The 25,946-nt window shown below is 45.1% G+C and overlaps 1 protein-coding gene across 3 annotated transcripts in view; it reads right to left on the reverse strand.

Moving 5' to 3' along the window:
- The window catches only part of Cdyl (chromodomain protein, Y-like), a 210,355-nt gene that overhangs the window by 87,204 nt on the left and 97,205 nt on the right, over nucleotides 1-25,946 (reverse strand). Inside the window, exon 1 of one of the 3 annotated variants that reach the window (XM_013521860.1) lies at nucleotides 25,642-25,668. The exons of the other annotated variants lie outside the window; for them this stretch is intronic. Within the exon in view, the coding sequence (XP_013377314.1) occupies nucleotides 25,642-25,653 (12 nt within the window). The 5' untranslated portion in view covers nucleotides 25,654-25,668. Of the gene's footprint in view, nucleotides 1-25,641; nucleotides 25,669-25,946 lie in introns of those variants that run through there. 3 annotated transcript variants of the gene reach the window in all.

A 25,946-nucleotide genomic window follows, 5' to 3' on the forward strand; every position in this document is an offset into this window, starting at 1 on the left:
GTGTCCCTCTTTCCCCAAGGCCCGGCGAGTCCTGTCCAAGTCTGCCTTCTGTGCCCTGGCCTTTGCCTCCTGTGCAGACACCATGGGGCTCTCTCCCCTCAGGGCCCCCACACGTCCACTGCCTCTGCCTGCAGTGCCAGCTCCTCACTTCCTGCAGACCTTCACTTAAGAGTCACTTTCTCCACCCACGAGGCCAACACCCCAGCTACATGGTCTGAAACTTCAAACATTATCCCAACACCACTTCATGTCCCTTCTCCACTTTACCTTTTCTCCTCAGCATTGATAGGAATCGACATTCACATCTGTCATCTTGTTTGGTGCCTTCTCCTCCCCATGCTTTGTCCAAAGCTCCACCTCAAGCTCTTCACACACCTGTGCCGTGATCACAGAGGAGACACGCTGAAGCGCAGGTGAGAGCCCAGTGCTCTATATGAACAGTATGGGTCAGAACTCAGTATGTTAACATGCCAGAAGTTAAACTGCAATTCCGCCTTTCTGACAGCCCAGGAGGTGACATATGGCCACGGCTAGACCCAACCTGTCCTCAGCAACAAACAGGCACTGAGCAGAAGAACCATGTCTGAACATGAGACCTTCCAATACTGAACCTGACCTCATAGCAGGGCTCTAGAGCCTCACCCCTCTGCACAGTAAGAGTTACATTTGTCCACCCGTAGGTGCCAACCCAGCAATGTGTAAAAGTCGTTCTGATACATGGTCTTTCCTAAGGCGAACCAGAGCAGACAGAGCATTCTCCACACAGCACGGTCAGTGCTCTACAGAACTTATGAACTGACTGGTGTGTGCAGTAGCCTGTAATGCACTGACATATATTTTTACTTGCATCCTGACATCACCTTTTGGGGAAAAGGGGTCCACAAGTAACTTTCAGGAGGGTGTGATTTCCCTGGCTCTCACCACAAGGAAAATGCAGGGGGACCTGTGTAGCTTTCTGGGCTGGGAGTCCAGGGCTTTTAGAAGCTCCCTGAAGGAACCATGGCTTAAAGAGGTTAAAGGCTGCCAGGGGACAGCGTCAGTTCTCTCCTTCAAGGGCTCAGCTGTCAGCCTTCCAGTGGTTCCCTCTTAAAAAATCCATTATGGGTCTGCGAATTTGCATCAGTCATCCTCCCATCTATATGGTCAATCACGCTTTGAAGTAATTCTTTTCTTTCATTTTATGTCAAAACAACCTTGTTTAGATACAGACTAGGTCCAGAATCCAAGCCCTGGCTCTAGGCATAGCTTTGCATGAGTGCATAGGGACTGCACTCTTGGGGACACAGGTCCAAGGTGAGTGTACTGCGGGGGACTCTGCGAGACATCGTGAAAACACATTCCCAGAAGCCCATCTGTGCTGGGTTTTGGGAAAATGAAACTTTAAAAAGTAGGAGGATCCCAGAAGAAGAAGAAACAGAGAGAGCTGGGAAGGGTTGGGCTGGGTGGAGCACCTCTGCAGTCCCAGCTCCCTGCATGGCAGAGTCAGGAGGACTGTGTCCACCCAGGACTTCAAGGCCAGCCTGGGTAATACAGTGAGACCCTGCCTCCCACCTGGCAGGGGTATCGCTAGACACCAAGTCCACATGCTGAAACATTAATGGGAAATGACATCTCTAAAGCCAAAGCGTCACCCAACAGGTTTTCTGGAGAGCTGGGGGCTCACCTCTTCACGACAGAGAGCACTCAGGCAGGTCATCCACCAAGTGCTGGCGCTCGACACTCAGGGAGACACCCTGCTGCTGGGATGAGGCAGTGCAAAAAAAGCTTTGACCTGAGTCCCACTAAGCCTTTAAACTCCAAACTCAATTTACAGCAGTGCAGGGGACGGAAAAAACATTACACAAAGAAAGCAGATGAATCCAGAATGTGAGACATACAAGAAACTGCCCCAGACACATCAAAAAGTCACTGTAAAATAAAGAAGGCCAGTGTGGAAAAGGATGTAACACCCCACACCCCATGCTGCCCCCCGGAGCACAGGGTCATGCAGTTTGCCTGAACGTGACCTCCTTTGGCGTGGCCTGCAAGTTTCAGCGTGTCCACCGCGCAACACGCTCCTCGATGTGACCGCAGGCCTCCCCTGTGTAAACGTGAAGGGTGACAGGCACATGCGCCGCCTGACAGGCAGCTGGGACACATGCGCTCAGCACCTCCTGACTCTGCCCCTTCCCATGGCTGCAGGAGGGGCAAAGCAATGCAAAGAGCGGGACAGGGTTTGTTCTAGAGCCTCTGTCTCCATGCCCATCTGAAACTCCTTCACAGAGCGTGGGGCAGGCAAAGCACTTTGCTGTTTCTCGCTTCTGAGACGCCCTCAACCACAGACAGCCTCTCCACCGCTAACACAGGGGTTAGAAATGGCACCTGCCACAGCAACGCCATCAAGGACCACGCCTAACCTGCCAGCAGCTAAGCATTCCAACAGCACAGCGCTCACACTTCCAAGAAATACCTCCGCCTTGATTTCTTGACAGCGACTGCTCACGGTTATCAGCCTCTGTGCCGGCACTGGGTTAAGTCTCCCATACAGATCAACCCATCCGATTCGTATCACCCGGCACCCCCCATGTCACAGATGAGAAAACTGGAGGTAACACAAGCAAGGCTACAGAATGAGCACCAGCGGTCAGATGACCCTCTAACAGATGACACGCGCTGTGGCTCTGAAAGAAAGCGACAGGGCCAACCTGTAAGAATGACGCCAGCCCGTCCACCTGAGGGCTTCCCTGTGACCCACAATTCCTGTTACCGCCACAAACTGAACGCTGGATTCTGGCCTGAGGCGCCAAGGGCACTGTGCTGGCTACCCCGAGCCTTGAGGGCCTTACGTATAAATCACAAACCCTCATCCACTGTAACCAGCTAGTCATTTACTGCCTTGCCCAGCCCTCGTCCAAATCATTTTCATGTAATTAAATGAGTGGTACTCCTGGATGTCCTGCTTGTTCCATTAAGAACTTTAGCTGGGTGTCGTGGAGTGCACCTGTAAGCCCAGCACTCGGAGGCCGAGACAGGAGCACCGTGGCAAGTTTGAGGCCAGCCTGAACTAGAAAGACCCTACCTCAAGAAAACCAGATAATATAAGCAAATACATTATCAGAAACCTGCATTCGTTAGTTAAGACAGTAACACATTTTTTTCAAATAGTGCATCAGCTTTTTCAAAATTTTATTAAGAGCCCAACTTATTTCTCTCACCACTTTCCTGGATGGAGAAGGATTTATCTCATTCACCAGTCAGCTTTTTGTGAACTGAGATTCTGTGATGTGGCTTTCAGGATCCGGTTAGCACGCCAGCTCCAAGCCACAGCCTTGGCCAGCCAGGGACTCGGCCCTCCAGGATCGTAAGTTCTCAACGTTACTGTGTGATTTTCTGCGATGCTCAGGCATGGACTGCACAGCAGACACAGGGCACCAAGGTGGTGTGTTGGGAGGATCCGGACCAGCGCTAACTACCCATGCCTGCCACACACAGAGAAATGGAACACCAGGTAGCTGATGTTATCAGTACAGGTGATTACTATTACTAAGCAGACGTGTACATTTTCTTATTTATTAAGCTCAGCCTTAGTGTGTTATTTTGTTTTAATGTCATAATAAGGATGTAAAAGGGAAGTTTTTGGGTTTTTATTGGTACTGGGAATCAAACTCAGGATCTTGCACTTGCCAGGCAGGTGCTTGCGCTGCTGAGCTACATCCCTGGAAAGGGAAGTTTAGTCATGTACATACATTAACTGTATTATGTATTTTATATGTGGCCCAGGCAAAGCCAAAGGATCCTGTAACGGTTGATACATTGTGTCAACTTGAGAAGTTTAGAAATTTGACTAAGCCTCTGTCCTCTGTAAATATTCTCATCCCACGCAAGATGAGAGCACAGAGATGGTATGACTGCTACACCCGCCCTAGCGTGGGTAGCCTGCTTACAACATAAGGGAGGAAAAGAGGCTTGCTCTTCCCCTCTTTTGCTCTTATTGCTTTTGCTATATCTTCTGCTGCCTTGAACTGCTGCCCTTGTGCCCTGCCACTCTGCTTGGAGCCAGCTGATTATGAACCGAAACCTCCACAAACTGTGAGCTAAATAAACCTTTCCTTCCCTAATTTTGGGCATTGGGTATTTTGTCTCAGCAATGGGAGAAAAGTAACCAAGACAGACCTCACATGCTGGAAGCTCCTGACGATCGAATGGCACACTGCCTTTCCTGACCCACCCAGACATCGTGAGTTTTCTACACTCAGGTGTTCTCTGAGCTCTACTACTGTGATTCTAGTGTGAAACTAGAATTCTTATAAAGGAACTCCACAGATGTGTCTAAAATTAAGACACTCAGGATGAAGGAAAATTACTGTTTAAATGGACCTAACAGTAAATCATCAGAAACAAAACCATATTGAGTTTTGAGCACGTTAGATGATTCGTATTTACTGTGTACCATTTTTGTTGTTTTCTTTATATCTTAACTTTACTGAAACATTAACTTTTCCAGTTAATGGATGAAAGCTCCGCAAATGGGACTTTCAAATGGAAGATACTGTACAGCAACATGAAAGCTGTAAGACTTCAGTCTCTGAAACTGCAGTTCAGCAAGAGTGAAGCAGAGATTCTTGTTTAGGCCTTGTTGTATCCCTAGTGCCCAGTGTGCAGATAGCAACAAGTATCTGCTGAGTTAAGAAATAAACTGCAAAACTAGCACTGACTTGGATCATTTTTGTAAAGATTTACTAAGTTGACTGGATAAGGGTAGCGATTTTCATCCTGCGCATGGATGAAATAATGCCTTTCTACCATTGCTACTACTTTTACCCGCTCACCCTATGGAGTAAACTGACTGTGTGCTGCTTTCACCAATTTATTCAGGAGAAAACAACAGACTGCAGGAGACCGGCCTACATCATTCGGCTAACAGACTCTATTTAGTGGCAGAGCAGGCTTTGGCCTCTGCTAGCATCTGGCCCACTCCTCACCCCTTTCCCTGCCTTCTGTTTTGTCCTGAGCACTTAACAGCATGCCACCCACTTGCTGGCTTGTCTCCTTTGTAGCCTGCATGAGCCAGGCATTCATCTGTTGTTTCTTGCTGTTGTGTCCCTTGAACTTCAAAGTGCCTGGCACATAACAGGTGTACATGGTGGTGCACACTTGTAACCCCAGCACTCAGGAGGCTGAGGCAGGATGATCACAAGTCCTGAGCTACATAGTGAGACTACAACAAAAACAGGTACGAAAATAAGTAAGAGTTATGTAACATGCGATAAAGGGTCCTTTTTTCCTGGCTTGACCAATTTCACAATTTGAAGGGAAGTTTTACATTAAAAATAAAATATAATTAAATGGACAGTGTTTTTTGGGCAGTGAACTTTACATACAAAGGCACTAGAGAAACAAAGTAAGGACATTTATTTAAATAACCTCCCAGATCAGTAACATACCACACAGAGTACTTGAAATCACTAAGAACCTTTGGTATCATGCTGCTTGTACTGACCAGTGTCTGTCCCTTCCTGTTCATAGTTCTGTTATTCTCAAAAAGCACTTGTTCTTGGCAGATAATCACTAATGTATGCTTCTATAGACTTGTTCTGCTAAAGGTCACTATTTTTGTAATTGGCTTTTCATTCCACATTTTTACTTTCAACACTATTAGAATTGACAGTTCCATAGTTTAGACTGTGTGGCTTTGGGCACTGAAAGGAAAATGGGGGGACTAAGCCCCGTTCCTGTCCGGGAGACCCTGGCTGCTGACAACTCTTACGAGTTCTTACAGTACAGGGCCGGTCTGCCTGCACGAGCACCCAGGAGAGCTTGAGCAGATCTTCCCGGCACCAAGCTTCTAGCCATCTGGACCTGCAAGTCTAGCTGTGGGCCCTGTTGATGGTGCCCAAGTCCACTCAGGAGAGCCGGAGGCCTCTAGCACCTCCTGACTAGAGGGTGATACGGTTGCTGTTTTATTTTAAAATACAGCACAAGCTGCTAATGCTTAGGGATGTATTTCATCTGCTCTAAAGCAGAATTTTTTAAATATAAAATTGAAAGTCACCACACGGGCTGATCATGGTGAGATGCGCACAGGTGGAGGGAAGTGGTCGCACAGCCTTACTGCTTCTCACTGGGCTCTGCGGGCGTGACAAGAGCAACAGTGGGGAGACCGTGACCTCGAATTGCATATGGGTAGCTGTCAACAGGTCACCACATATTTCAGGTATCAACTGGTGTGTGCCCATCATCTCACACATGTCGGAGGCCGAGGCAGGAAGACTGTGAGTTTGACCCCAAACCAGGGAACTCAGCAAGACCCTGTCCCCAAATTATAAAGGAGCTGGGGATATATAGCTCAGGGCAAAGCTGGGTTCATTCTCCAGTACAGCAAAAGCAAAATCAAAACAAACCAACAACAAAGCAAACAAAAAATGAAACAAGAAATACAAACAAAACCAGAAATGACCTGACACCTAGATCCTGCTGTCACAAAATGACCAGTTTAGAGACATGTAATTAGAAATTCTACATAATAATTTCTGCACAAGGATACATGAGAACAACCCTCTTGGCTGATGGCAAAAAGGGAGGAAACAACAGATTCACCAAAGAGGTACTAGAGACCGCCACAGGGAGAAGTGAGCAATGAACTGACAGACAGACAGGGGCTTAATTTCCCACATGGCCGTGCTTTCCCAAGACTTACGGAGTCTCATCTCCAGGACGGAACCAGGAATCTGCAGCTACCCTCACACCCTAGCCATTTTAGAGCATGGCACAGCTGAAGGACCATCAGCGATACTCGGGGAGCATGGGTGCTGGGTGTTAAGTAGGGGTCAGCAGTGATTGTATCTGGGCCTTAACAGCCCCGCAAATGTAGCTGTGGAGTAAGAACGGGGCCGGTGAGCTGAGTGGAGCCAGTGCTGTAGGAACCTAAAAGGCTATTCTGCTGACCAAGAGATGAGATGAGCGTCTATGTCACAGCAAAGCTTAATTTTATGGGTTTAAATAGCATAACCATATGGCCTGGTTTGCTTCCCCCTGCTGTCTCAATATCCAAACTGGTTTAGCCTTGGTATTTTTCCATTTTTAATTACATGATTCAACACTGAACGACAGTAAGCCAGTACGGGTTTCATATGTGCGGTGTATATTCTTTGCTTCCGTCAAAACCCAGCTGAGTAATGCTCAAGACACACGGCTGGCAACACAGTTCTCGTGTTATCGTGTCATTAATGGCAGGCGGCAATAAGCTGCCTGTTTTCTGGCCCTCTTCCAGGTTCACGGAAGCTCACAGCTCCTCAAGCACACTGATGGGCCGAGGACGCGAGTGTCAGCAGATCCCCAGCCTGCAGGATAAGGTGTCGGAAGTTACTTTCCTCGTTGCTGAGACAAAATACTCGACACCCAAAGTTACAGGAGGAAAGGTTTACTGCAGCTCACAGTTTGTGGAGTTCGCAGTCCACAGTCACTTGGCTCCAAGGGAGCCTGCCATGGTGGAGTGGCATCCCAGAGGAGCAGCAGTCCACGGCAGGCAGAGGACAGCAAAGCAGCAAAGCAGTGAAGAGGCGGCAGGAGGACTGTCTTCTTCCTGTTCCTTTATAGCCATCCAGGCTACCCGCCTTCTGGTTGATGCCAACCAGACCCAGGGTGGATTTTCCCACTACCCACACCCAGAACTATGCCAAACCGATCAGTGCACTAATTCAGTAATCACACTCCCTTAATCCCAGTATCACTCACCCTAGGTCTTGCCACTGCTGAAAAGCCCCACCTATGACCACATGAGGCTTCAGGGGACATTTAGACACAGCCATGACATGTGGGGACAAGGACACTCAGCTCAGTCACTTAGGGAATAGTGGAAACCCCCACTATCTATTGTTAGTTGATTACTTTTATCTGGCAATAAGCCTTTGTAGTAGCAATGAACTAAAAAATTAAAATGCAAGATTAATAAATAAACACTGAATTCCCACTGCTCAAGCGTCAATGATGAATGTGTAGTGTGCACACCTGTCTACACTGGCCATGGGGACACAGCCCCACCAGTGCTCCATGAGCCAGAAGGACTCCAGACAAGTACCAACACCCACCTGACAGCTGCTCCCTGAGTAGGCAGCGCCTGAAGACAACTGTCACGTGGCTACAGAATTTCCACTCAAACAACTGCAGCATGACCTTCGCTTTAGATCAAAGGACTCTTCTGATTCATTATGCCATTTTTCTCCCTAAGTGTTTCCCTATGCATAGAAAATGTGACAGAGTAATAACCATGGGCCCCCCTTCAGCGGTGGAAGGATTTTACAGGCAGTTAGATGGTTCTAGTTTTCAAACAAAACATCATGAGCTACTGTGATTTTATTGTTCCTCTTTCTACCCAATTCATGGGACAAGGGTCAGCAGGCTATATCACCTATGCGTCAAAGCCACCTCCTCTGTTCTGGCAAGGCATGTATGGTAAGGATGGTCTGTACGGTTCTCAGTGGCTGGAACAAGACCATAAGAGAATAACATCTTGTGATACATGAAATTATATGAAATTCACCTCTCAGTGTCCATAAATGAAGCTTCATTTGCACACAGTCATACTCATCATTTGGATATTACCTATAGCTATTTTCAGGTACCACGACAGAACTGTAGGTGGTTGTGACAGATGTTTGGTCCACAAAAAATAAAATGTCTACTATCTGGCCCTATACGTAAAAAAAAGTCTGCTGAATCCTGCCTCAGAGTGTTAAAACCTACTGTTACTGTAAAAAATACTGTAAAAGTTCAATGTTGTATTTGTGCTCTCTTTTTGTGTTGTGACGGGTGCTAGGAATTTAACCCAGAGCCTCACACACATTTGGCAGTGCAGAGTATTACTTTTGTGGTTTTTAACACAAATACAGATTTTAATGGAAAACAAATTAAACCGCAGATTAAAATGCCCCAGCATGGCAGTGTGTGTTCTTTTTGCTGCTCACCTGTTAAGCGGTCAAGACTACCTTGAAAACCAATCCAAGAATCATGAAATGACTGGATCTCTTCTGGTGAGCCCTTTAAACCTGAAGCGCATGCTGTGCGACACTAGCGGAAAGGTGGTGGGCATGGCGACACAGGCCTGTGATTCCAGCACTCTGCGAGGCTGAGGAAAGAGGACTGCAAGTCTGAGCCCAGTCTGGGCAACTCAGTGAGACCCTGTCACAAAAAAGTAATATAGAATAAAATAAAGTAAAAAAAGAGCTAGTGGTGCAGCTCAGCGTGAAGGACTGGGGAAGTTCAACCCCCAGTACTAGGGAGAAAAAGCAGCTAGTAATTTGTCAAAACTCCAAAAACAGGATTTTTGTTGCTGAAAAGTCAACTTCTAAAGCAGCTGGCAAACTGTAACTATTGAAATCAAAGCTCACAAATAAGCATAATGAAATTAATTCCCATAGAATCAAACAATGAACTGAAAAGATGAATATTTAAAACTTAAAATGTACAAAAATTCTGAAATTCATTAAATATGCTTTAAAAATTTTTATTAAATATGCAAATACCTTAATTTGTGGAATCATTTTCTAGAGCTCCTATTTTTAGTTGGATAAAAACTATAAATTTTACAGCAACTAAATTTAGTCAAACATTCAAAATAGTGAAAGAGACAATTTACTTGACAGTGTTTTGTTTTATAAAATTATTTGCTAAGCAAAGATACGCTGAGATACAAAAAAAGTTCTTGTGAAAATATTATGAGCTGAATATTGCCTGCCTCAATTTTAAAAAAACTAAAAATATTTTCTCTTCAGAAGAAGCTGCTCTGAACTTAGCAGCTACCTTAGCACCAAGAGTATCCTCTTCAAAGGAAAAAAAAGATATTGTACAGAGAAGAATAAACTCTAAATGTAAACAGCTCATATGTATTAACTTGAAATCAATTTTTTTAAAGAAACCATTTTATGGGTATTTTGGGAACAAAACACCCTTTGAAGTGACATTAGTAACATAGGGTACAACGTACACAATCGTATATGAAAATGCACTTACCGTAATTATCAATTTGGTAATGTTCAGAAGACTGATTGATTTTGACACATAAGATTAGTTGTGAAAGGTTTCTACAGACTTATTTTATTTTGGTACCGGGAATCGAACTCAGGACCTTGCGCTTGAAAGGCAGGCACTTGTGCTGCTGAGCTATATGCCTGGCCCAAAATCTTATTTTATTTTATTAATTTTTTTTTTTTGGTACTGGGAATCGAACTCAGGACCTTGCACTTGCCAGGCAGGCACTTGTGCTGCTGAGCTATATCCCCAGCCCCTACAGACCTACTTTAGATGTCCACCTCTACACTGACACGAGCACTGGCCAGTGGGTGTTTCCGAAGATCCAGGAGCAATTTTCACCCACTTTTGCTCTCACTTGCCTACGTGTGAATTAGTTCCTGATTTAGGATGGTTCAACTTACAAGTTTTCTACTTCACATGGATTTACTGTGGTAGTGAATTGATTTCTGACCAGCATTTTCACTTTACACTGGGTGTCTCATGCTAGAACTCCAATGGACACCGCAGAGGAGCTGAGCATGGTCATGCTGAGACTGTCCTCGGCCTATGACTGGGCTGTGTCCCAGCAAGGCCCGCGAAGGCAGAAAATGCATTTAATGCTCCAACCCAGGAGACATTGGAGCCCAGCCTCACCTACCTTCACGGTGCCTGGAGCACTTACAGCTGTGCAATATCACCAAGAGCCTCTTTTCTCACGAAGCGCTGGGCATCTTGTGTGCTTTATCAAGCACGCTGTTCAGTCATGGCTGTTTCTCTTGTGGTCCTACAGCTGACTAGGGGACACACATCACGAGGCCAGGAAAAGATCAAAATTCAAGTGTGGTTTCCCCTGCATGAGTATTGCTTTTGTACCATCTCAAAACTGAAGACTCCTAAGTCAAAGCATCCTCCATGGGGACCATCTATCTACACCTGTAACACTCCATGGAGAATGTGCCAAGTCAAATTAGTGAAACAAAACCAACTACCTCTTTATATCCCGAAAGCGCAACACTGCATACTCAGGCACATGCCTCCAAGACCGGCTGCTCTCCCCTACCTGGACCCGCCTTCCCTTGGCAAGAGGCGCTTGCCACACACACAGCACTGCACAGACACTGATGCACGCGGGGAACGAGACAAACACCACTCCCGCCTGGTTCTCCTGGGACAAACACACGCTCACAAACCACACCCGCTTTGCCCTCCCAGAGGTGCCCACAGGAATAAATCTGCTCTGTTCCATCGAGTGTCCTTCTCATGCCCTCACTGGATCCAGGACAGAGTACAGAAGTTCCAGGACCATCTCAAGCAAGGAAGCAGGCACAGGAGTGGGTGTGCTCCTGCTCTGCCGCCTGTCCCTTCTCCCCTGCATTCAGCAGGCGCATCCTCTGCAAGGGAGCCACGCTGAAGGCCATGGCCAAGGGCTCCATGGGCCCCCAGTTCACTGCACGGATGTCTCTGCTACCTTCTCTCTTTTGCATAATGTTTGGGTGCAACTTAATTTTTTCCCTGCTCTATGGTGACGTACACAGAAAAAAACATTAGTTTAACGAACAGTCTCTTAAAAGATCTCAGGAGGACAAAGCCCTCACTGCAGAAACAGGACAGGAAGGCAGACAGCGGGCGCCTGCTCCCTGCTGGACACCCAAGGACAGCTGGCAGCTCTGGAAAGGGAGCAGGGCCCATTCTTTGGGGCCCCTTCAGGAGAAAATAAACACGGAGGAGTGCTGGATAAAGTGAAGCAGAAAGTGGGCAATTATCACACTGGTTTAAAACTCCACTCACCCAGGGGGCTGGAACTCTTCTGAAAGCACACTATAAAATAACTAAAACCCACTCTGGGTTCTGGAAAACTTGTTTCTACTTTACAGTCATGGGTAGCATTTGTGGCTGAAACAGAAATCAAAGCCTTATGAATAAGTGATTTTAAAGTTCCCAGATCAAAAGGCGCCAATTAGAAAAGGAAATTCCAAATTCAAGGCGTTCACCAGCTGCGGCTGCCTACCAGTACAGACGACTGTCACGGTGTACTTAGCAGGGCAGCCTGGTCCCGGACGCGGCAGGGCTCAGCCCGCAGAATTACCAGTCCCATCCACAGGCCTCGGAATGGCAGGGAGCGTCCCCCCCGGTACACAGGGAATCTCTGTAGGGGGCACGAGGATGAACAGTAATGGCAGGTGCCAGACACCCACAGCGAGCGCCGCGGGCTAACGGGCTGCTGAGGTGGTGAGCCCCCTCACGCAGACCTGAGCGTGCGGAACAGACTTCCGCACACCTTCAACACCGACACCTCCACTGGCCTCTGCCTGCAGCCACGCAGAAGCAGACAGGGTCAGGAACCTGGTGGAGTGGGAAACTCTCTGGTCTCACCCGCCACAGAAACAGCGAGCAACAGCAGCGACTTAGAACCAATTTTATCACAACTACAGAAACAAGTCAGGGCTTAGAGCACAGATGCAACTCAAGGATGTGGCAACTTCAAAACAGTAAGAAAGCTCTGAGGCGTACTTTCTACTTTTCCTTTCCCATCCCTTTCCCAGCCCAGCAGCCTGCTTTCCCAGCTGGGGTCCCTGCCTCCTGGTGCAGAAGGCAGCAGAAGACCTTGCTCACAAATTATGGTGCAGGTGTTCCACCAACTGGGGGCTAACCCACAGGACACGCTGAGATTGATAAACTAAGCCTGGAAAAGGAGGGACACTGCTCAGAAACACCACAAGGTGAATACCCACAGATACCTGGGATAACAGATCACACAGCTGAGACACACAATTGACTCCACAGAATGTGTATATGGAAGCTCTGGAAGAGAATCCTTGCAGAATCAGGACATTCAAATGCATTTAGGAGCCAGCGGGAAGGGGAAAAAGCAAAGTACCAGGACTCAGCTTTCAGCCCAGGTTCTGTACAAGGCTGAAAGTATGGAAGGGATGCCCTATCAATGCAAAGATCAGGAGAGGGTTGTTTTGTTTTATTTACCTCCAGGTATCCAAGAAAAGCTCTGTTTAAACATTAGCAAAACACAAACTAGGGAAAAGAGACTTCAGTGACCACATGCAATAGGGAAATACAGTCTCTACAAAGAGTAGCAAGGAAATACCACTCAACAGACCACTGCAGCCTTCAGTAACGTTTTAAAGGCTGTGTAAAACATGATAAAGGGTTAAAACTAGATGCCTACTAATAAGATATTGCAACATTCACATACCTAGTTTTCAGCATCACAAGTCATAAAGGGAAATTATAAAAGTATGGCCTATTAAAAGGGAAAAAAGAAACACAAAAATCAGCCACAAGGAAGCCTGGACATCTGACTGACTTGACAAAAGAACTGAAATCAACTCTTAAATATACTCAAAAAAACTAAAAGAAACAAAGAATAGAAATCTGAAAAATTACCTATGAGCAAAATCAAGAAACAGAAATTATTCAAAGGAACCAAGGAAATACTTGAGCTGAAAAGAACAATAACTGAAATTAAAAATTCACTTAAGAGGTTCAACAACAAAAAGCTAAACAAACACGAACTTAAAATTGTCACATCCTGTGTATAAAGTTAAAAAAAAAAAAAAAAAAAAAAGAGTCCCAAAGACTAGTGGGATGTGACCAAGCTTAACAACAATTATGGGAGACCCAGAATGAGAAGAGACAGGGGTAGAAAGATTATCTGAAGAAATAATGGCCCAAATACCTCAAAGCTGAGAAAAGACATGAATTTATAAAACCAAGAAGATCAATTATTTCAGAGCAGGATCAAGTCAGAGACTTACACCAAAACACATTACTACCAGAAACTCTTTTTACCAGAAGAATGCTAAAAGTAATGATTCAACAGCACACAGGATATAAAGAGCCTTTAATTAGACTAACAGCTTACTTCTCATCAGAAACCAAGAGGGCTAACTAGAAAGCAGTGACAATTACAATCTCTATATTCAATAAAATGACCTTCAAAAAATACCTGCAGATAAAAAAGCTGAGGTTGTTTATTATCATGAGATTTTCCCTGCAAGAAATACTGAAGGCAGTCCTTCAAGTAAAGCATGTTAAACTAGGCATGATGGCACATGTCTATAATTCCAGCACTTCAGAGGCTGAGAGAGGAAGATGACCAAAAGTTTGAGGCCAGCCTGGCATATACAGTGAGTTTAAGGTTAGCCTGAACTATATAGCAAGACCCTGTCTTGAGGAAAACAAACAAACAAACATGCTAGAAAGTAACTCAAAAAAGAAAGTTCTCTGATATGGTAAACATACCAACAAATATAGATGCCAGTATCATTACTATCATTATGTCAGTATTATTTATTTTGGAGTTATAAATCAATTTTTTATTTCATACATGATTTAAAGATAGATACATAAAAAGTTGCAAGCCTAATTCATTGGCCACACAACATACACAGGTAAGTTTCTGACAACATAAATGGGACAGACATTTGCATGTACCAATTCAAATGAGACTATCTAAAAAATACAAGAAAATAAGGAAATTAAAACCCACTACAAGCAAAATTCAACTATTAATGTAAGGCCATAATTGAGTAAATGAGGGAACAAGGAAATAAGGAAATTAAAACCCACTACAAACAAAATTCAACTATTCACGTAAGACCATAACTGAGGAAATGAGGGACAAGAGATGTGTAAGACAGAAAAACAGCAAAATCAAACAAGTCCTTCCTTATTGGTAATTATTTTAAATGTAAATTAAGCTTTTTCTTATAAAAGAGAGGTTGCAAAATGGATATAAAAACATGACCTAAATATATGCTGTCTACAAGGGATTCATTTTAGATTCAAAGCCACAAACACTGAAAAGTGAATGTATGAAAAAAGACACTGCATGTGAATGAATAGTAAGCAAAAGAATTGGATTTTACGTAATAGCTCAGATGCAAAAGTCTAAGTCAAAACTGTTACAGGAGATAAAGGGCAATGACACGAAGGTCAGTTCATTAAGAAGACATACCAATTGTAAATATATGTGTGCCAAGCAACAGGGCTCCAAACTACCTAATGCAAACACTGACAAAGCTGAAGGGAGAGAGTTTCATGACAATAGTTACAGACTTCAATCACTGCTTTCAATAGAAAATAAAATATTTAGACAGATGAATGAGGACACAGAGAATTGAACAACATTATAAACGAATGACCTGACATATACAGAAACCTCTATCAAACAGAAGTCACGAATGTGAGGTTATGAAATCCTCTCCCTCCATCTATAGAGAAGCTAACCCAACATGCTACCATTTGTTCAGGAAAGTTGGTGAATCCGCCTCCTTTTCCTCCCTATTCTTTGAAGAGGTACATGGTGATGGCGTCTTGTAGCAGGCTTCAGAAATCCGTGCAGTGTGCAAGGTATCTGCTCATTCAAGACATCTCCATTTATCCATGAAAGGTGATACAGGTAAGAACAGACAGGCACTCTCATGAACATGGACCTGAAGCTTTAGGGCCCTACTTGAATGACAGTACTGGGGCTCTCTCGACTGTCTGCATAACCCAGATAGAAATGATCTGAATAAAAGGTGCTCTGAGTTTACAAACTAGACATCATGATCAAAGCTCACCCTCATCAGCTGAAAAAAAAACGAAAAACAAGTTATCCCTGAAATTAAATAGTGGCAGACATGTCCAAGAAACACTGAAGGGATGTGATCCCCTTACGTATCTTGTGACATAAATGTGAGGAGACGATGACTGGTGAACAACACCGGAAGGGTGGTAGCATCAGAGAATAGAATCACCGCATTGGGAGCCTTGGGATGAGTTTAAATAATGACTGTTCAGTAAAGAAATCCGTGTCCCCTCTCTAAAGTGCTGGTTTCACTAAGACTGAAAATTGGAGTATGAGATCAGATCCCCTCAGGATTTCTTGGCCATGTCTGCCACCATTTAATTTCAGTGATAACTTGTTCCATAAATTTTTTTTTTCCAGCTGAAGAGGGTGAGCTTTGATCATACTGTCTACTCTGTGGGCTCAGTCTTAATTTTCATATTAAGTTTGTTGCAGCAGTCAAAAAATCTCATAAAAATATTCTGCATACTATGAAGAGAATGTTAAAGATATGAAACAAGGATTTCATGTTCCATACTGGATAGCAGCAGTGAGCGGATAAGGAACCCTTATCCCAGTGTCTGAATACTAATTCCATTATTACTGGAAGCTGTCACAGCATTTCCACCAAGTAACATTGTAGCTTTGTTCCTTTATTCTTTTATTTCAACTAAGTGATGGCTATTACATTTAAAGTAATGACAAAGTGAACTTCTAAAAGAAAAGGCTAACAATTAAGCTACATGAAGAAAATGGTAAATACACTGTGGGTGGTAAACACAATACTACAACTTGACACCTTCAGTAAGACTCTGAAGAAGGGCTTCTGTAGATTCCTTGAAACCAAAGTCACTTTACTGCCAGCATAAGGAATTCACGATAGTCAACCAAACTGAAGGAAGCAGTTACGGTGCTGGTTAAACTCAACTGTCCACTGGACTCAGCAGCACCTGGAGAGGTGGCTGGACTGCGAAGGCACTGACCTCCCCAGGGGGTCAGCACCTGATGAGCTCTGAGGAACGGGCTGAGGAGGGGGTGGGAACCAGCGGGAGGAAGCGGTTGATGGGGTGGAACTCAGAGACTGTCTGGTTCCTGGCCCCTTCCTCTTGGCTCTTCTTCTCCTTTCCGCTTCAGCTTTGCCCTCCATGCCCTCCTGCCATCACGTTCTGCCTCACCTCAGCTCCCCAACAGAATCAGCCAAGCATGGACGTAAGGCGAACACATTTCCTCCTCAAGCTGCACACAGCAGGCACTTTGTCTCAGCGGTGGGAAAGCTGACACACACAGTTATCTCCGGCACTTTCCAACTGTATACAACTGAGTTAGCCTAAGATAGAGCTACAAAAGTATTCAGCATAAACACGGACGTTTTTTTCAAATGAGCACTGCAGCTTTGTGCTTTTGTATTTTTATTTCAGCTGAGTGGCGTTCCATTTAGGGTAGTGACAAAGTGAACTTCTAAAAAAAAAAAAAGGAAATGGTAACAGTGTGGGTGGTAAACACAACATTGCAATAATAGTGAAAACAATCCAAATTTTGGCTTCAGCTTAATTGAAATTGAGCCAAATTATGACACGGCTGGGATTACCTAGCAGACAATGCAGATGCACATTTTAATCCATATAGTTCCAGAGCGGTATGCTCTGAATCTTTCCAAACCACAAATTTCACTTGGGGCATCGCGGCGGTTAGAACACACGCCAACCGTGTTTTCTGACGACAGCATGTACTTGAGCACAATGGCAGCGGGCTGCACATCTCAGTGGCTGCACTGGGCAATACAGGAATCACTCTTTGTGTCCACCTACTTGATACATAACAAATGCCAAGGTGTGTGCACATGCGTCAAAGTGTGAAGTGGTGAGCTTTACCCAGGTTATGAGCTGTGTTACATTTTCCTGTATTTATAATTTTGTATTACATGTTTTCTTTCTATTTTCCTTGTAGAATCTGCCCTATTCAGTACAACGTTGCATGAAAATCCACTAGGTTCTTGCCAGGGGTGAAACCTATGGCCTTGAATGCCAACACTGCCATACAACATTGGAAACGCTGTGTACCAGGTGCAAGATGTTTTGAAATACACTAAAAAATGAAACACAAGCAAAACATTCTATATGCACCAGCAGTAATACTCAACAACATATTTATCATGACACCTCACTATCTGAACTAAAAGCCTTCATGGCAGGACTGTATCATCTTAATCATCAGAATCTAAAAGATGTATGAAGAAGTGACAGATGTGATGTTGTCATTTTTAGAACAATAATGACACACAAAGAGTTGGTTTCTTTCAAAATTGCCTAGTTTTGACAACAAAAAGACCTGCCAAGAAAGAAAAAAAAATCTGTCAATTTGGCTGCTACGTGTTCATTTTTTGAAAGCTTTGTTTTGAACCGTCAAGCAATGTATGCACTGTCTGAACACGTGACAACTGACAACTCGCACCACCTTGTGGTTGTTGAAGCTTTTGGCAATATACGCCAAATAAGTTCTCCAAATATGATATAAGATATATGCCCTGGTAGGTGTGAAGCCATTTTTATACCTTGAACTTATAAATTTACCCTGGAGCTCAGCTACCAGGTCTTTATTCATCCAGCAGTAAACTGTATGACATGTTGCACCTATTTCAAAAAGTAATCCAAATGTCACATTTGACAGACAATTGGTTCACGAGTTGCCCATTGATGTTACATTTGCAAAAAGAAAAAAAAAGTGAGTTGACCAGCACAGAAACTACTGGCAAGAACAAAGTGGAGATTCACATAAACATGTTGTGTGTTCACAACAGAGAAATGGATAGTACAATACCTGGATTTCAGAAAGACAGTACATTGGCCTCCTCTACGGTGAGTAAAGACAATGTCAACATTACACCATGGTGGTAAGATTGGTAGTGAAGCCAAGCACAGTAGAGCAAACCTATCATCCCAGCACTGAGGAGGCTGAGGTAGGAGGATTCTGTGAATTCAAGGTTAGCCAGTGCTACACAGTGCATTTAAGGCTAGTCTGGATTATGTAGGAGACCTGTCTCAAAAAATCAAAGGTTGATAATGAATCCTCAAATGAAGCCCTCAATGGTCACATTTCACAACAAAATGAAAGGCGGAGGAGATGTTGTTGATGAGTTATGCAGCAACTATGATGTCATTTGAAACACACAGCATTGGCCAATGTTGTGTGTTACTGGATCCTACACGTGGGGTGTCTTGGTTACCATTCTCTCGTTGTTGAGACAAAATACCCAACACCCAAAATGAAGGAAGGAAAGGTTTATTTAGCTTACAGTTTGTGGAGGTTACAGTTCATACTTGGCTGGATCCAAGGCAGAAGATAGCAACACAACAAGACAAGCAAACAGCCAGAGCAAAAGGGAGGAATGGCAGCAAGTAGCTTCTTTCCCTGCCTTACTTTGTAAACAGGCTACCCCCACCTAAGGGGCGTGTAGCTCTCACATAATTTCCATGCCCTCCTCTTCCACAGGCTCAGGATGTATACAAAGTAAGCAGCCTGGCTCCCTGCTGAGTTACTTGCCAAACCTCTAGACTCCCCAAGTTGACACAATGTATCAACCATAACAGTCCACCCCTTGTTAACGTGGCAACCAGATACATTTCTTTAAACCAGTTTCCAGATACAAAGACATTATATTCCATTAGAACCATAACATTTCACCCCCTAAAGACTCATATACCTCCCTTTATGCAAAAAGTTAGTCCATCTGCAAGAGTTGCCAAAGTCCTAACAGTTGTAGCATTGCTGAAAAGTCCAAGTTCCAAGTCTCCTCCGATATGTAAGGAAAATTCTTTAGTTACAAGCCCCCATACAAATGAAAAGTTAAACACTTCCAACATTCAATGGCAGAAAACAAGCAGTACCATTCCAAAAGGTACAAACACGGGGATATAGAGCATTGGGACCAAAGCAAGTCCAAAATCTAGCAGGGCTAACGTTATGTCCTGTAGTTCCATGTCCAGCATCTGAAGCAATCTATGGCACACTGTGAACTCCAAAGGGCTTGCACGAGTCCACCACTATGGCACTTCTGGTGGTTACAGCTTCCACGACTTCTCTCTTAGGCCCACTTTGCTCCCTCCTTGCAGCTTTCCTCAGATGACCCACGGTCCTGGCTTTTTTAAACCTCTGAGGTCTCCAGTACACCTTTTGCTTCACACTCACAGCTTCACACACTGCCCTCTCAGGGGCACACTGCCTGGCCTCCCAGGCCTTCTGAAATCTGGGTGGAAGCCTCTTTAACCTCAGAACTGTTGCATTCTCCACGCACTTAAAGCCAGGGCCATGTGGATGATGTCAAGGTCTACTGCCACCTGGAGCAGTAGCCAAGCTTTCCTCTCTCTTGGCCATAGGGGTCGAGTGCCTGGATCACTGGGCACTCTGAATCCAATTCTGAGGAGCAGATTTTCTATGCTGCCACCATTCTGGAGCCTGGTACGGCCACCGCTGCCATTCTGGAACATGGTGCTCTGAGGCTTCCTTCTCAAGGCCAGGTCTTTCACCTTTGCAGTTTTGAGGCTGCAAAGGGTGGAGACTTGCTGCTTCCTGTGATGCCCTCAGGCCATCTTTTCTATTCTCCTGTTCCTTCTCAGCAATAGAGATCTCCTCAGCCTTATCTTTGCAGTCCCCAGCTTTAATGGAGCTTCCTTTCTGGCCAAACTCACATTTTAAATCATCCTGCTGGGCTCTTTGCTCTTCATTCTCAATATAAATCTGGCTAAAAGCCCCCAACGATAGCCATGCCACTTCCCCAACGTCTGACTGCCTTGAAATTTCTTTTGCCAGATTAACCAGTCCACTGCCGCCCTTAACTCAGTCTTAGGCAAAGTCTCTGGACACAAGCACAATGCACACAAGCTTTCTGCCAAGCCACAACACACATGGTCTGGAGCCCAACAACCAATAGAGTCCTTTTTCCCAACAGAAGCCTCCTGAACCCAGTCTTTACTGGCAGGATTTCTATCAGCTTTCTGGTCTTCCCCCCACCAGCCAGTATACTTCAGTTTGTTAGTTGCCTAGGTAACAGTTCCTGTTCCAGTTCTGGTTGCTTATCTCTTTGAAATGGCTGGTCACTGTGATGCATAGCTGGTCACTGTGATGCATACTGTATAAACCAAGCCCCAACTGGCAAGCCATTCTGCCTCTGTACTTTCTGTTTGCTTATCCCATATAAGCCCTAGACCACCAGAGATCAGGACCTGGTATTTTGGGAATGATTCTGATCAGTCCCTGCCAATGTACATAAATCTGCCTCCAAATCCTGGGTGTCATTTTGGCATTTCTGTTTGCCATTGCATTGCCTGCCTTGCAAGCATGAGGTTATGAGTTCGATTCTAGATACCACCACCAAAAAAAAAAAAAAAAAAAAATCTGTTTGCCATTGCACTACCACTCAAGAGAGCTAAGGCCGGAAGATCAAAAGTTCAAGCCCAGCCTTGGTAATTTAGTGACTTAGTAAGATCCTGTTTTAAAATTAAAACAAAACACTGTATGGAAACCAAGGAGGACTTTTGCACAGAAATTATCCCCATGGTAACAATAACCACCTCTCCTCTCATTTCTACTTTACATATGTGAACTGCCTCTTGGATCATAAACATACCAGAGCTACTAAAATGAAAAGGTAGGAAGAGATTTACAGTAGTAATGTGAAATAAGACATTAGTAGGATTAATATAATTAAATGCAAGGGTACAAAGTACAAAAATGATTCAAATGCTATCAATTGGTATGTGTGTTCGTGCATGTGCATGTGTCTTTTTGACACAGGGTTTTGCTATGCCATTCAGTCTGACCTTGACCTCACTTTGTAGCCCAGGCCAGCCTCGAACTCCATCCATCCTCCTGCTTCTCCTGAGGCTGGGATTACAGGTGTGTGGGATTACAGGTGTGTGCCACCATGCCCAGCCAACTGCTATCCATATGGGACATTCAGTGTGTACCCAGAACCGAGATGAAAAACAGTTCTGACTGGATTACAGGCTCAGGATGTGAAGCAAGGCTTATGGATGTTTTCAGATTTCAAAATGTTGCATTACCCCAGCATTTTCAGTGTATTACAGCCTTCTGCTACACGGTACTATCTGCTATACTTTTTCTATTGGAGGACAGTTTCCACCCACGCAGTTAAGGCACCTAAGCCATCCTATAGGTATCATTTCTACTCACTTCAACGTGCTCCCCAAGGAGTTGTTTTAATTTGGTCTTATTTTCCTTGTAGCTCCTCAAAGTCTCACCGCCCACCCAGCCTCTAAAACACAACGTAAGGAGGGACGGCAGGATGCACAGGACCCGGAGGGCTGTGAACTGTGCTGAGGTCAGATTCCTTCACCCCGTGCACTTGCCACACCAGCCCAAGGTCCAGGAGCTCAAACTCAAGACCCTGAGAAGCCTGATGCTGCCAGAAAGAGAAGAAAGTACCAGAAGCCAACCATGGGGGAACTGATCTTTCTTTGCCATGGCAGACAGTGGGTGTAGAACCTCAAACTGCTAAATGAATGCATACCCGAGTCTAACCTGGACTACGCACAATGAAGTCACAGTGCTCAGAGGAAATAAGAAGGCCCAGCTTTCCGGCCCACCACTGGTGAAGGGTTATTTCCAAAGCCTTGCTTGGACCTTGGGGAGTAAAGTGGCTACTTTTAGTAATCACTTTTGAGTCAGTGTCTCTGCGATGCCAAACAACAGGCAAATGGTGCAACTGCTTAAAACAAAACTTTTAATCTACCTGTTAGGTGGGTTTGTGCTCTCGTAAGGAAGAGCTAGATCTCCCCACAGTTATCTATGGCTCCCAGGGTGTGCCTGGGGGCTAATCACCTCAGGAACACAGGAGGAGAAAGGATCAGGGACACACAAGCACATGTGTGTGCATGTGTGTGCACGCGCACACACACACTCATACATGCACACGCACCGGGTGGTGACAGCTCCCTTCTCCTTCACCTCTGCCGCATCCGTCTTCTTTAATGACCCTGTCCTGCTTAAGTCAGCCCAGGCACATCACTATAAACCAGGGCTCCTAATTCAGCACTGGCGGCAATTGAAGCCAGCTAAGTCCCAGGGGGCCGGTTTGTACTCAGCAGGACACTGGACAGTACGCCCACCTCCACCCATGAGATAGCAGCACCCACACTGCTGAGGACAACAGTGTCTGCAGACAAAGTCAGCCCACTCCCCACTCTGGAGACCATGGCCATAAAGACCTGCCTGCAGACAACGAGGAAAGGACAGAACAAAGCACAGCCCAAAGAAGCGGAGTCTCAGCTGCTAGGAGCCCAAGTAAAGTACAAATTACCCAACATGCACCTTGTGACGCTGCCCGATGCTAACTGTGAGCGCCGCTCTGGCCCCAAGCCACAAAGGCGTGGAGCTAGCAACAGGGCAGCAGAGCAAGGGCCCAGGGCCCACGCCCTGACCAGACCCGGGGCAGGCGATGTTGGGTCTGCGGGCCAGTGCGAGTTTGGCCACAGCGCTCTTCACCTCCAGCCCCTGGCTCTCCCACCTGACAGACAGGGCCACGCGGAGATCCCGTCACTTCCCAGGCAGTGCTGACAGCACCAAGCTGGGAAAGACTGACACACACACGTGGGAAGTCTTCCTCTGTTCCCAGCTAGGACAACTTCAAATCTGAGTGTCACTTGTTACAGAACATTAGCGCCAATGTACACAACCAAATCATGCCCCTGGTCACGAAACAACGCTGAGCCACACACTAAAAAACTAAAAAACTGGCCCCACAGTCACTGTAAGGGACCAGGCCTGGGACCCCGTCAGCACCAGGGTCCCTTCTACAAACGGCAGCATTCGCACGTCCTCCGTACGCTTTAAAACACTTACAGATCACTTAGAGCACTTAATACGGTGTAAATGCTATGTCAACAGCCAAGATGCTGGATTGTTTGGGGAATAATAGCAAAAATGTCTGTGCATGTTCAGAACAGACACCGTGCTTTAATAGTTTCACTTCACGGTTGGCTGAATTCACAAACACAGGGCCCACGACACTGAGGGCCAGCTGCGCCTTTATTATCGAGGTGAACAGATTGGGATTTACCAGCAATCTGCAAACTCAACACTCGGGTCTCGGGGGTCAGGGAGGCGTTTCCAATCACAGAACTGCACAGACAGCGGCAGTTACGCGACACCCGCGGTAATGTTTACAGCAGAAGTGTGGTATAGGGGCAGGATCCAAAAAACTAACACCGGAGTTAACGTGGCTTTTTGTTTTGTGTTTTGGTGGCTCTAAGGATGGAATCCGGGCTAACATTTTAAAATCCACTATTTTAATGCTAAGAGGGAACAGTAACAGGCTTAACTTTCACACTTTACCAGTTAGCATTTGCAACAGAGTACAACTACGCTTTCCTCCTGAAGAGAGCAAAGCTAGTAGCAAAAGCAACCAGGCACAGCAGGGTAAGCGGAAGATGAGTAAGAAAACAGAGCACCTGCTGAGTACAATGTCACACAGCTGTAATCCCAGCACTAAGGGAGGCTGAGGCAGGAGGATCACAAGTTTGAGCCCATTCTGGACAACTTAGTGACTTAGTGAGATCCTGTCTCAAAATGAAAAGGGCTGGGGACACAGTTCAGCGCAAAGGCCTTGCTTTCAATCCCCAGTACTGTCGAAACTAAAATGGAACACAACACAACACAACACAACACAACACATAGGGTGTTAAGAAGAGACAAGTCCGTCTACTTACATATGGAGGGCAATTCTACTACGGCTCGATATCCAACGTACACATCTGCAAGCTTGGACTGACACTACAGGAAGTACCCGTAACAGCTCCACTGCCCAGAGAGCTGAGCACAGTACAGACTGCAGACTAAAGCCACCTGCACAGACAGAGTTACCAACCCTTCCTCCAAAGGCTTCCAATACCCAAGGCTCTCTCAGAAAAACGTTACCAGGATTGGAAACATGCTTACTACTCCCTCCCTTTCTGGGCTACCTTGAACTTTAATAACTACTATCTTATTCAAGGACATAAAAATTGAGATAGTGTAATTTTAACAGCAGCTGCAAGAAAAAGAATCATCACTATGAAAAAGACAAACCCTTAAAACTTTCTTCAAGGGAGTATTTTGTGCCAAGAAATGGGACTACACAGATAAATTTATCCAGTCCTGATTCAGCAGTGCAGGTCAAGACTGACACTAGTACACGAAGAAGTTTACATGGGCAAGATGAGTCATAAATAATGAAGGAACTATTGGCTCATTATGGGTTTTAGACAAAATATTGGGCAAAATTCCAACCTAGGCAAACTAGATTATAAACAGCAAGATCCATGGACTTGCCTGTAAAAACCAAAACTCAGATAAATAGAAAGTACAGAATATTTTTAAAAATTGAGAATATATTTGTTCTAAAAGGGTTTTAATAGGAAGAGTTAACATGAAATTATTTTTAACTAGAGAAGGGCTAACAAAAATCTCAAGCCCACTTATTAAGTTTCTAGCGAGCTAAAAACATAAAAATGAAAACTCTTTCGTCTTAAGCAAGCTCAGTGTTCCGTCCTCAGCGCAGGAACACCCAGCGCTGGGAGGGGCGCGCTGCGGCCTCTCTGGTGCTCCTGGGAGTGAGCGGCTCTGACAATGCTTTCGACGTTCACGGCTTCTGATCCAGTGATTTCACTGCATTTTCCTAATCCTCTCTTAAAAGAGAAAGCACGATCCAGGAGCCGGCCGCAGCATTACTAATAACGGCAAATGCAATTAAACACCCATTGGGAACGGCACACAGTCAGCTCGTGAGCACCGCCCAGCTCTTGCAGAAGTGGCCCGCTCCCTGCGGTGTTAAGCTCTGTAACTCACGTGGGATGCTCCTTCGCATATATAGTAATTACTTTTAAAAACTATAAAAAAGCCTGTAGGATTAAGTAGACTTTGAAACACTACTAGTATGATATAAAATATTCATTAGTGACATCTGTAAAAGTGTTTTAACGGTGTGGGGAAAATGCTCGTGATTGTAAAACCAGGAAGCACACACAGAGCTGACAGCCCTGTTAAACACGGGGATGTGCCCTGGTGGGGCGGGCGCCTCCTCTGTCTCAACTTACCCCACGCACCATCTCCACTAAGACACACAGCGGCTGAGTTGGTACTGCCCCACTGCGCTACCAGTCAGACTCAAGTCTGCTCTCTGAGAAGTGAGGGTGTAACTGCTCCGTAACAATAGCTGCGAAGAGTTTAAAACAATTCCACAAGAAACAATTAATATGATTGTATTAATTCCTCAGGGATCTTAATATTTTTGTCTTCACAAAACATAAGCAACATCTTTACTACTTTAAAATCCAAAGTAAAACCCCTAAAAAACAAACCAAAAACCTACATGCCTGTAATAATCCCAGCATTCTGAGAG

This window comes from Chinchilla lanigera, unplaced genomic scaffold, assembly GCF_000276665.1.
Source record: "Chinchilla lanigera isolate Chin_1 unplaced genomic scaffold, ChiLan1.0 scaffold00064, whole genome shotgun sequence".
Classification (NCBI taxonomy): Eukaryota; Metazoa; Chordata; class Mammalia; order Rodentia; family Chinchillidae; genus Chinchilla; species Chinchilla lanigera.